At 38.3% G+C, this 13,447-nt stretch overlaps 1 protein-coding gene across 1 annotated transcript in view; it reads right to left on the bottom strand.

Moving 5' to 3' along the window:
- Window positions 1-13,447, bottom strand: part of LOC108048306 (acetylcholine receptor subunit alpha-like) — a 124,648-nt gene that overhangs the window by 1,092 nt on the left and 110,109 nt on the right. The window contains 5 exon segments of the mRNA XM_044461092.1: window positions 3,462-4,078; window positions 4,081-4,427; window positions 5,877-5,969; window positions 6,079-6,225; window positions 8,586-8,722. Coding sequence (XP_044317027.1) covers window positions 3,462-4,078; window positions 4,081-4,427; window positions 5,877-5,969; window positions 6,079-6,225; window positions 8,586-8,722 — 1,341 coding nt within the window.

Below are 13,447 nucleotides of genomic sequence, written 5' to 3'. Positions count from 1 at the left end.
AAGCCACCACTCGTTATTAAATATCATTAGTCAAACAAAAATGTGTGCGACGGTTTGTGGTTTTAAATCAAACGATGTGGTCAAAGTATTTTAAATGTTTTTTAAATGACCGGAAAATATAGTTAATTTAATACATTTTCTTTGCTGGCCTTATAATTTATTTGAAGCGGTTTTTTGGCTGCTTGACCTATTTAATTTATTCCTTTAAACAGTATTATAATATTATAAAACTTATTAATGAGTTAACCACCTGTTAAGCTATGCACAATTAACTAGCTATCTACTAAATATAATTTCATTGTTTATAAATGTCAAACACTTTAAACTATTTATATACTCTATTTAAAGTCCGGCTTGATAAAATCATTTAATATTGAATATAGCTTTAATAAACTAATCTATTTGATGAAAAAACCTACATTTTTACTTATACTTATGTGTGTTTTGAATATGGCATCTTTAAAAACATTAAATGTTGTGGCAAACAGAATTGCCCCTTCTATTGGCATTCATTCGATATTCATTCGCTGGGCCTGGAGTTCATAAGCCAGGCAATATGTTCAACTTTGTCCACGCGTCTTGCGACTAATTCCCCAGTCAGTCCGATGCCACGCCCCCATCCCACCGCCTCCCATCACCCAGGGGGCGTGGCGCAAGTGACACGCACTCAATGTAAATGCCTCCGACTCCGTCTCGCATTTCTCAGCATTCGATGTTCGATGTTGCAGTGTAGCCTACTTGGCCATTTTATAGCCGAATATAATTTTTCTAAGAAACCTTTGCTATTTTTCTTCATATTAAAAATTGTTTTAAAATATATTTCAAAACGCAATTTAGATTATATAACGTATATAAATAATGGGTAGTAGTTAAAAGTTGTTAAAAAAAACTTTAAATATTGCATTTATGTTGCATTTAACTCTCAAATAATCTACAATTCGTACAGTGACGCTAAATTAAATGTATATGCTTAAGATGTTAATAACATTTTCTTGAAGGATATTTTGGCCAATAAAACGGTAAATTTTATTTTCTGAGAAAAGGCTTAACATTTTAACGGCTTGCTCAAGCTACTTTCAACAACACTGCTCCTGTGCTCTGTTTTCTGTTTTCTGTGTCCTGACTCCTGTTTCCCGTGTCCTCTGTCCTCTGTCCTCCATTCTCCGTCCGGAGGTGTCCTAGATCTGTCCAAGTGTCCGGGAGTGTCCCACGCCTCAGCCGCTAAGCCCGGCAGGACATTCCAATAATGATTGAATGTGTGCGTAATTTTAATAAAATACTTTTATTGGCATTTTGTTCGATGCCACAAGAAAACATTCATTATGATGAGAGGACAGCAGCAACAGCAATGCTCGCAACTACGCGAACAGCCAGACGTACAAGGCTGCACTCGAAGAAAAAATCTGAACTAAAGTCTATAGCATATATTTTTTAAGCCAAAGAATATTACATTTTTTAAAGATTTAAGTCATACTAGTAAAACTATATTGAAAATAAAAATAGGGCCAACATAAATTCCTTAATACTTATGGTTCAAGTTTTTTTTATAATACGAAAGATGTAATTTGAAGAAAATATGATTTCCTGTTTATGAAACTTCTATTTTACAATTAAAATTGGGCTTATTAAACTTAGCTGTGTCTTACCATAACTTTAGAAATAATTATTTCACAAATTTGATATAGCGAATTTTTACATTTTTGTTTCAAGCTGCTTTGTTTTTCGGCTTTAACAGAAAGGACTTTCGCTGAGTGTGCGATGGCAGGACATGGCCATAGTCGCTGCTCAATAAGGCGCATGAAAAGTCATTAAAACTTTTGGCGCAGCCGACATAAGTCCATAGAGGCGATGCCCCACGGACACACATATGGACACCGGGAAAAGGACCGGGAAAAGACCGGGACATCGGCCGGGAAAGGTCATCGAAAGGGCAGAGCCAGTGACAGTCGGACATCATCAACAACTGGGTCCTGACCAAGGTATCTTGACTCTCGGCTCTCGAGTCTCGATACTCGAGTCCTGGCCATCGATTATCGACGTGCCAATAAATCCCGCCTTAGGCCGCTCTAATTTATTGCGCCAGGCTTATTAGCATCAAAACCCACACTGACTTCTCTGCCAGTCTCTATCGCTGTCTCTTTCCCCGTCTCAGCTTCCATCTCTTTCTCCTTCTCAGGTATTCTCCCATCTCTGACCAAACGTTAAGCGGCTTTTGGGCCACTTGTCCTCTTTTTTCCGGCTTTCCAGTTTCCTCCTCTTTATTTTCACTGGCGTGCTGCAATTGCGGCATTCCTTAAGAGGAGCAAACATTCCTTTTCCATCGGGACACGAAAAAATATTTTCTTTTTAAAGCAATTCCCCCAGAACATTGGCCAAATCATCGAAATGTTAAAGGGTGCTTAAGCTTATTGGTTGTATTATTAGGGGATTTTGAATATCCCATTGAACTATGGAATGAATTAACAAGAATAACGCTGTGCTCCAAATTTCTACGTCAAAATTTCATTTCATTTAAAGTGTCCCTTCTTAGAATATAAAATATATATGGATACAAAAATCACTACTATGTTTTTTTTTTATTTTCAATAACATGTAAAATGTATTTTGATTTAACAATATTCACTTGTAGCCCAATTAAACTTAATTTGATAACCAGCATTACCATTGAAAAATGTAAAATGTATATTGTATTTTGCGATTTATCTCTCTTTGAAAATTTGTCTCAAATCGAAACAGAGAAAAAAAGCTTCCTGATTTAGTAGCGTAAAGACATAGTCGAAATTCAAAGACGTATTTCGCATTTGTTTTCTCTCTTAACTTAGGCATTTGAAAATATCAAAGTGACGCGCCAAGTATCAAGACCCTATTTTGTTTCTGTGTAAGTTCAACGTATTGTCTATTTATTTTCTTCTCTATTCCTTATAAAGTAAGTGTAACCCATTAGGACTTTGAGTTAGGGAAGATCGAGTAATGGAAGTTTGAGTTATGGAAGTTCCAGTTATGGAAGTTCGAGTTATGGAAGTTCGATTTATGGAAGTTCCAGTTATGGAAGTTCCAGTTATGGAAGTTTCAGTTCTGGAAGTTCGAGTTATGGAAGTTCCAGTTATGGAAGTTCAACATAGTATCTATTTATTTTCTTCTCTATTGCTAATAAGGGAAGTGTAACCCAATAGGATTTCGAGATAGGGAAGATTGAGTAATATGAGTTCGAGTTATGGCAGTTTAAGTTATGAAAGTTCCAGTTATGAAAGTTCGAGTTATGGAAGTTCCAGTTAAAAAAGTTCGAGTTATGGAAGTTCGAGTTATGGCAGTTCGAGTATGGAAGTTCAAGTTATGGAAGTTCCAGTTATGGAAGTTCGAGTTGTGGAAGTTCCAGTTATGGAAGTTTGAGTTGTGGAAACTCAACTTTGTGTGTATATCCAATTGTTAAGGGGTTACTCTTTTTCTCCCGGTGCACTCACCCTTGTGCTCTCCTCCTCCTTGCGCGTCTGATCCGCGATGTAGGTGACCCCGTCCATGGCCTTGTGGAGCTCAGGGCAGGTGTGCCACCGCTGGCGCACGTTGCCACGCCCCGAGCAGCAGTGCGGCCCGCCCTCTCGCTGGCAGGCGGGCAGAATATCACAGACGCCCGCCGGCGGCGGAGGGGGCGGTGGCGTTCCGGCGGCCGCCGCTGCCGCCGCCGCTGCTGCCGCTGCCGAGGTGCTGGGTCCGCCGGCCGCTGCCGCTGCCGCCGCCGCCGCTGCTGAGGTGCTGGGTCGCTGGTGGTGCTGCTGGTGGTGCTGCTGCTGCTGCTGGTGGTGGTGCAGCTGCTGGTGGTGCAGCAGCTCCGACGACTGGCAGGCGGCCCCGGCGCCCATGCCCTGGTGGATCTGGATGGTGCCGCTGCAGCAGGACTCGGCCAGCGTCGAGGCGGTGGCCACCGAGTTAACCGTCGTCGTCGACTTTATCACATTCGGATTGGCCATGCCCAAATCGCTGGTGGTGGTGGAGGCGTGCGCCTGGTGGGCGTGCTGCGGCAGCGGCGAGAAGTTGGCCGAGCAGCTCGACTGCTGTCGGTACAGGTGGCCACCGCCCCTCCCCCTCCCTGGCCATGACCCCCACCCCCATTCTGACCCGTCTGGCTGGAGGTCGAGGTCATCTGGCGGAACTTGGTGGGCGTGAGCGGATGGTCCAGCAGCGAGCCGCCCGTCTGCTGGTACTGATTGTGGTACTGGGCGTCGATCAGCGAGGATGTGGTCGAGGTCTGCTGGTTGGCCGTCGACATGGTCGGCGGATACAGGGAGCTGAGGTGGCCGGTGATGGTGGAGGCGCCTCCGCCGCCGCCACCCATGCCCATGCCGCACTCGTCCATCAGGTTGTAGGTCTGCACGCGGTGCTGCAAGTGCGGCGAAGTGCTGCGCGATGTCGTCTTTGGGCTGTGGTGCATCCTGAAAGTGAACAGAAGGCATCGTTACTCAACTCTACTTAGAGAAAAATTAATGACACTTATAAACAAGAAAGGAAAGCTAACTTCGGACGGAGCCGAAGTTGATATACCCTTGCCGAATATTCTGTAAATTATATTCTTCAAAATTATTCATTTGATGCATTCTTAATACTCATAAAAAGTCCCAATTTCCTAATTTTAAAAACACCAAAGTTATGGCATTTCCAATCGTTCAGTTATATGGCGGCTATAGGATATAGTCGTCCGATCCTTATGAAATTCAGTAGGTCGGATTAATGGCCAAAAATAAAGCTCATAGAAAATCCCAACTTCCTAACTTTACAAACACCAAAGTTATGGCTTTTCCGATCGTTCAGTTATATGGCAGCTATATGATATAGTCGCCCGATCCGGCTCGTTCCGACTTATATACTACCTGCAATAGAAAGACAACTTTTGGGAAAGTTTCAAGCAGATAACTTTAAAACTGAGGGACTAGTTTGCGTAGAAACGGACGGACAGACGGACAAACGGACAGACGGACGGACAGACGGACGGACAGACGGACGGACAGACGGACATGGCTAGATCGACTCTCTTGGTGATACTGATCAAGAATATATATACTTTATAGGGTCGGAAATGTCTCCTTCACTGCGTTGCAAACTTTTGACTGAAATTATAATACCCTCTGCAAGGGTATAAAAACGTTCGAATTGTTAGGAATATGAGGATGTTTTATTGCATCTCTATATAAATTTAAGGCACGAACCGAAAATAATCGTTAGTTATTTCTTTATTTAAAATACATTTTATAATAAAACTTATTTGGTTTGCAAATGAAAATCAGAGTAGTCTCAAAGTCTTAAATAAAGATTTGTTTCGGGCTCTTTTAATATATATATTTTAACACTGTTTTTCTTTTTTTATAAAATAGTTGTTTTTTTGAAAATTAATGCAAATTGATTTGAAAATTAGGTTCGGAAAGGTTATGATATGTAATTAAGTTGTACTGTTTGTATATTTACTTAAACCCCTATTGGATACAAGCTTACACCAGAAAAAAACTATTTAAAAAATTTGAAAAATATTAAATTATCAGAGGGTTAAACATAAATGTTTTCAAGCCAAATTATATAACAACATCGATATTAGCAAGCAAAGGTAAAAAACAAAAGACAGCTAAGAAAGCCTAATTTAAAACACAAAAACCTATATATAATAGGTAATTCCAACCATCTTTAAACAATGTTAATATTTAACAATGTTAAACATTTATGTTTATAAATAAATAAATAAATAAATAAAAGACAGTTTAAATATATTTCGCCTTAACTTTGAGTAGGGATTATGTACATTTTTCTGCATTTATTTAAAGTCTGGGTATTGAGTTGGATAATTACAGGCATTAACACAAATACCTCCCAAGGTCATCCCCGGGTGAACTTACCGAGACAAGGCCACCGGCGGTGGCAGCGGTGGTATTTGATCCCTCAGTTCGAGGCCGTTGCAGGTGCGCACCATCAGGCGGCGCGAGGATTTGCTGTGGATTAGAGGGAGAAGGGGCGAGGACCAAGGAACAAGGTCCGAGGAAATCGGTTTTTAATAGGGACTCCCATTACTGTGACCAACAGCCAGTCGGGGGCACTCACATCATCTCGCTGATCGGATACAGCGGACGCCGCATGACCAGGAAGCGGGGCAGCTGGTTGATGAACACGGTCCGCACCCAAGGAGCCATCGTGTGCGTCTGCGGCGACCGGAAGTGGATGTTCAGCACCAGCACCGTGACGCATATGCTGCACGGAAAGAAACGGGGGCAGAAAAGGGTTTAAAGTGAGTTTCAAATGGAAAAATTGTTTGTTATCAATAGATACATTTCCTCGAAAACCTTAAGAATAGGAATACATATATCTAAAATTCCTATTCTGTTTGTTGCTTAGACATAATTAAAATATTTAACATAATATTCACATCGAAAAATCGTTTATTTTTAATAGATACAGTTCTCCGAGTAATTTAAAAATAGGAATATATCTCAAAATAATCCTATGCTATGTTTTGTCATTGAAGTTATTTTTTACATAAGAGTTCAAGAAATGTTATTTGTACTGAAATTATTATAAATTTGTGTATGAAAGCAAGAAAAATTATTATATCACAAAAATAATGACATTTTCTTTCTGCACGAAAGAAATGGGGGCAGATATAAAATGTGAAAAATTCATAGATATAGTTCCTAGAATACTTTAAAAATAGCAACATTTCTAAAATTGAACCCATGTGTTTTGGTATCATTTAAGTTATTTTTGGCTTAATCATATTTATTTCATATAATGGCCTGGTCGTCGATTTTTATAAAGCAGTAGAAAAAGGATTCAATGTCACCCAGAATGGCATTTTATTTAAATTTTTAAAAGAATTCTCAACCAAAATGTAAAACCGAGGGATATTTGTTTGCTAACAACTCTTAATATTTTAAATATATAGATTGATTTAAGCTGTGACCATTTCAACATCTAAACATCTTAAAATACAGTTTTTTTCTTAAAATAATTTTTTACGCATCCATAGAACTTAGCTAACATTATTATATAAAAGTGCATGATAAATTGTCACTATATTATGTACCATCTGCAGAAGAGTTGCTCAAGGATAAAATGCGGGGGTGGTGAGAACATGCAGAAAGGACTTAAGTGAGTTGCTCTCTTAGTCTGGGTAATTAACTTTCGACGCCCACGTCTAATTAGCAGCTGGCCAAGGCGTCGGAAAAGAATACGGTGAAGGATGGTGAGGGAAGGGAGAGGGGGAGGGAGAGGGGGAGGGAGAGGGGGAGGGGAAGGGTGTCCTGCCAGCCTTAATTACATCATTTGAGGCGAGGTCCTGTTGCGCCACTGGCGATTCCATTGTTGGCAGACTCCGACTCTCGGTCTCAGTCGACTTTTGTTTACCAACAATTAGGCGGCCATCATTTGGTGTGCCGGCCAGCCGCCTTGTGGGCGTGGCAAATGACTGTAAATTGCCGCAGCCATTTAATAGGCCCCCAGCGGGGGCGGCGGGCAGTGGGCGTGGCACTAAGCCAAACAAAGTCGAACAGCTGCCGAATCGAGTTTTATTTTCTGCCTCCGTTTGCGAACTTACAAAAAAAAAAAAATTACCAGCGGAAGTTCGAAAAACTTTTTAAACTAAATATTTGAAAGTTTTCGAGGATTCAGAAAACTTTTTCATATGAATTTAGGTTCTTAAAATATAAAAATGGTTTCGAATTTGCCAAGGTAACAAATTATATGAATCCAATAATGTTTTCTATCCTAAAATTAACTTTTTTTTTGTTTCTTATAAGTTTCTTGATTCATTGTCATTATTTTGAATAGTTTTACTAACGCACAGAACCATTTAGTATTAGTATTATTATTAGTAATCAATACTTGTATGTGTAACTTTATACTTTGGTTACTAAAAGACCAATAAATCTGGCATAATTGCTTTGAAATACACTTTTGAAAATTTGAGGATAGTTTTGGGTATCTATTATTTAGTAATGAGAATAAATAATTGTATGATTTAGTAATTTAAGATATAAATATAGTTAGGGTTTGGCCAGAGCAATTAGTCGTGCATGCTTCGAAATATACAATTGAAAATTACAGGAATCAATCAGTAATTGGAATAATTGAATTGTAATTTATATATATTTTTACAGTTTTGCGGGATCAATTATTCTGGCATAATTTTTTTAAAATACTCTGTCGATAACTTAACAAATTGTTTATGTATCTGCCATTCAGTAATTGTTTGGCATAATTGCTTTGTAATATTCTATCGATAAATAAATAAACTAGTATTATATATATACATATATATCTGTTTATTTTAGATTTTGTCAGACCAATTTGTCTGGTATAATTTCTTTGAATACTCCATCGATGTTTGGGGAATGTTTTAGGTATCTACAATTCAGTAATCATTTTTGTATACTCTAGTATTATATATATAACTATATATTTAAGGTTTTGTCAGACCAATTTGTCTGGCATAATTTCTTTGAAATACTCCATCGATGTTTGGGGAATGTTTTAGGTATCTGGCCGCATTAGAGGCACATTCCGGGGCTCTGGGAGGGATCGGTGGGTGGGGCGGAGGGGCGGAGGGGACTCACCTGAAGGTATCCAGTATCATGGTGAAGAGCACGAACTTTCCTAGCAGCGGCACCACCAGCGATGTGGGCGGAATGATTTCCGCCAGGAGCAGGAAGAACACAGTGAGCGACAGCAGAATGGATATGCTTAATGAGACCTGCGAAGTAAATATACATAGGGAGTGAGTGCGAGCGAGACAGGAAGTAGGTGGGCGGGGGCCGGGGGCCGAGGGCGTGGCAAATTGAGATGCACGTCGAGCGGAAAATCTAAAGCGCCATAAAGAAGCGACAATTGCGAACTGCGAACAACAACGGGAAACTCCCGGCCCGATAAGGTTTCTCATTTATAATGCATAAATATTGCTCAGCAGACGCAGCTTAAGCTGTTTTCCCTTTTCCCATGGAGAATTTGCCATTTTTCCTCTGAGTTCCCTCACTCCATTGCTTTGATAGTGGCAAAATCAGGGTATCAATTACATAATACTACTTAAAGGTATCAGGTGTCTGGAAATTCTTTTTGGATTACATTATTTTACTGATAGATTTTAGAGTAGTAAATGAAACAAAAACCTAATAAATAAGCTCGAGGAAACGATAAGTTCTGTTTAATAAATATTCTATAACTTATTTTATAGGCAGAGAAATGAACTAGAAAATTGCACTATTTAAATACCAATGAAAATAACTTACATCGCTATTACATTTCATTAATTAAATAATCAAGCCGTAAGTCGTTGGGATTAAGTAATTAATATAAAAACACGTATATGAGCAGTTTGGCCTTATTAATTTATGTCAAATAGTTACAAAAGCTATTAGGCTTAATTTGTTATAACAAAAAAGACATCTAAGCCGAACAGATTAATTAATAAGCGTAAAACAGTTTAGCTGGCTTAGTTTATTAATAAAGAAAAGTTACGCTGACATGGTTAATTAATAAGATAAAATCGCTTAAACCTATTCGCTTTAGGTGGGTAGTTATTAGATCTAGTTTGTCGGGCAATTAAGTTTCGACCTTTAATTAGGATAAATGAGTTATTGGAAAATTTAGAATCTATACATGGCTTATGTACACTTTCTAATAATGATGCTTAAGAAGTTAATGAAAATGAAAGTGATTCCAATATGATTGGTATATAAATTAAACAAATAATTTAATTTAAATTTATCATTTTGATTGATTTAATAATTATTTATTATCTAGAATTGATCTCGAAATGGATAGGAAATTATGGAAAATAAAACTCCAGTAATTAAGCTCATTATTCTCTTTTTAACTTATTTTCCGACTTGCCTAATTATGCAAGGTTGCGTAATCGTTTTTAATTTCAGTGCCAGACAATCGGTAAGATTCCACTCGCTTGGCCAGCAACTGGAGCCTCAAATCCAAATTGATTTAGAATGCCTAAGCGGGCATCACAAGCAAATAATAAGCCAGGGCAACGGGGCGTATGAAAAAGCGGTTTGTCAGCCGGCAATTGCGGCCTTGCCAAAAGCTGGCCAACAAATCATATGCAAAGGCAATGGAAAATGCCGAAAAAGAAGGGAGGAAGGGGGGAAAAGCGTGGAAATGGAAATGAAAACGCGGCATACTTTGCAGGGCGCTCAATAAAGCGCAAAATGATTTGTGGCGGGGTGGGGGGTGTGGGGGTGGCAGGCGGTAAGGGGGCGTGGCAGCTCACCTTATTTATGCCTAAGCTGCTTGTAATGAAGTTTGTTGGTATGGGTTTCGATGTGAGTGTGTTTGCAGAAAGTAATTAAATGTCGAAAATGAGACGCGCGATTTGAGCCTCTCTTCTGTCTGTGTGTGTATTTATATGTTAATGTGTGTGTGTCTGTGTGCGGCATAAATTTTCGATGCTTAATGATTTTATGATAATTAGCCTTAGTTTGGGGCCATCGCTTGTAAAGCGATTAGTGACGTTGCCTAATTAAGGTTACAACTTGCCAAGCAAATCCAATGCCAGCATCTACTCGGCCTTTCCACTATAAATGCACTGGAAAAAAGCAGGGCCATGATTGATTATAAGTTATGTAATACAAATTATATAATTATAATTTTACTTTCTATTTTTTGGGGTAATTTGTAAAAATTAAAAATTTTCAAACATTTATTAATTGCTTTTTGATCTTTTCAAATGTGTTGAGAGTTTTTTTTAGTCAAATTGATACCTCCATCTATTTAAATACAGATAAATGTAACCTTTGTTTTGAAATAATTTAAAAAAGGGCTGTTAGTTCAAAGAAAATTATTTTGGAATAGTTAATTTGGTTCGTGGTCCATTTTAAATGAGTGATATTTTTTTATAAAAATATAAAGTAATAAATAATAATAACAAAAATTACGCCAAAATTACACATAAATATAGGAATCCTATTACACCTAACAAAAAAATAATGCTCAACACTACAATGCTAGTAAAAATAAATATAATAATAAAATAACTCAAAAATAATATAGAATGTCAAATGATTTTCATAACGGTTTAATTGTGTTCTCAGTGGGTTTGTACCGTTAGATGGGTTGCCTTAGAGATGATAGCGATGGCAAGTGTGACCCACGAGAGGGGGGCTATATATGCAATCGCATCACGCTCCCATCACTGGTAGTTTGCTCATTATTTATGCAAATGCTCGGTGTAATTAAGGTGGCCAAATGCATTCCGGTTACGATTTCGGTTCTGTTGAGTTGAGTTGAGTTCGAAGTGGATGGTTCGACAGGACGGCCAACTGATGGGACACTTTCAATCTGGACTCTGTTCGTAAAACGTAATTGTTTCGGCCATAAAAATACGATGCAAATAAACGAAGGGGAATTGGGAACAGTGCGGCTACTTAGTATTGGAAAAGTAGCCCTTCGTTTCCTGCACAGAAAAAAAAAGCTAATATCAAAAATCAAAAAATGTACTTTCAATATTTTTAGACATTTAATTATTATAATATAATGGTTAACTTTCCTAAGACAGTTTTTAAATTTATTGAGCATTAGGAATAACTTGAATGTGACTATATTTGGTACATAGCTTTTAAAGATTTCTGTAATTATGCTTGTTATTAAAAGCCAAAATATGTAATAACGCATTTATTTCATTCATCTTACAAATTGATTTGTGTATATTTTAATACATATCAGAAAGCAATTATATAGGTATACATCGATTGTGTGTACCAAATTAAATTTGTAAACTGTTTTTCTCCAAGTGTACCGCAACCGTTTTCGACCGCCCCCTTTCCACACTCCTGCCATCGGCAATTGCATGAATGAAGTGCGTTGTGGCGCATATGCATGTAAATTGGCAATTCCAATTCCAATTCCGATGCCATCGCAGGGCTGGAACTTCGGCCACGGGGGTCCGAAGGGGCGGTGGGCGGTGGGCGTGGCGGACGTGCCAGAGTTGCCATAGTTAACTGCAGACTGACCAGTGGCGGGAATTTTGGGCGCAGTTCGCAGTTCCCAGTTCCGCAGTTTGTGTCCTGTTTTATTTCGCTGCCTGCTTTTAGGCGTAAATATTTGCCAGCTGTGTGTATCAGTGTGTGTGTGTGTGTGTATGTGAGTGTGTGTCTGGGCGAGTGTGCATGGCCATAAAAGGGACAACAGTGCAATGAAATGTGCCCACACGGCACAAATCGTAAATGTTTCCCCAAAAAGACCAACAAAAATAAAGGGAGTTGCCACAAAAAGAGGGGCAAAACTCCTATCAAAATAATAACACACGAATTGATTATTTTTTATTGGACCAGCCAACTTTAAGTACCAGGAAGGAAATATTAGTATTACTTATGGGAGCAACATAAGTTGCCAAAGTAACGGAAGTAATCTAACTTGACAAATAATGTTGCCAAAATTTAAAAAAATGTATATAAGCCCATTAAAAATTAAAGATAGATTCTTTAAAGACATACATAAGTTATATATTACATTTAAATTAGCTTTTAAATTAAAATTAGAGAAGTGATTATTTATAAGTATATGAAACATCAATAAATTTAAAATCCTTTATGCATAATAATAACATATCTCTTTGCACTTAAGAATTTTATGATATTACAATTACTTAGTACTTAGATCATTTTAAATCATTTAATTGAACTATAGTTTCCGATACCTAAATGTTCCATTATTAATAGGCCAAGCTCTAAATCTATAATTTCTATATTTAAAATTAGATTACTTTTGTAATCCGCCAAATCCCATTTCCCATTGATTGCCAAATTTGTCGGTCTGCATTCAAATATCAAGTGTGATGGTGTCCAAAGCAGCTTAACAAACAGCATTAAACATTGTTTAGATAAATAGTAACCGGCGGGAATTGTACGAACAGGTCGTTTTCGTGTGACAGCTCGTTGTAATGCGTGTATTATGCGATGAGTACTCATCGAATCGGTCGCTCTCAACTCGATAATGCACACGCAAATCGGGAATTTACATAATGCCTGCTGGGATGCCCCATCAAATGCCCGGCGCTGTCAATATTTATAACATAAATTGTGCTCCGTGAGCGATGGGGAAATGTCGGATGGGATCGGCATCAACATCAACATCAGCATCAGCATCAGCATCAGTAATCCACAAACCGCTTGCGCACACAAATTATTTTTGCATTTTATTTATTTTGAAAATTGGCCGTAATTTATTCATAAGTCCCAGGCAGCATGTAAATGTTTATATTTATGCATTATGCCATTTCGTGTTTTCATTTTCGTTTGGCTTTTTCCTCAAAGAATCGCTAAAGAACCGCAAAAAACGCGCCAGACTTTTGTTCGCATTAAATTGAATACATCGTGTAATTTTATTTACTCAAACTTAAATGATGGCAAACGGGGCGAACAAAGCCCCCTCCCCTCTTCCCTCTCCCCCGCTATACCTCACAAAAACAACACAA

The sequence above is a fragment of the Drosophila rhopaloa genome, unplaced genomic scaffold (assembly GCF_018152115.1).
Source record: "Drosophila rhopaloa isolate 14029-0021.01 unplaced genomic scaffold, ASM1815211v1 contig_3, whole genome shotgun sequence".
NCBI classification, from domain to species: Eukaryota; Metazoa; Arthropoda; class Insecta; order Diptera; family Drosophilidae; genus Drosophila; species Drosophila rhopaloa.
This window is presented reverse-complemented; position numbering and strand designations above follow the sequence as displayed.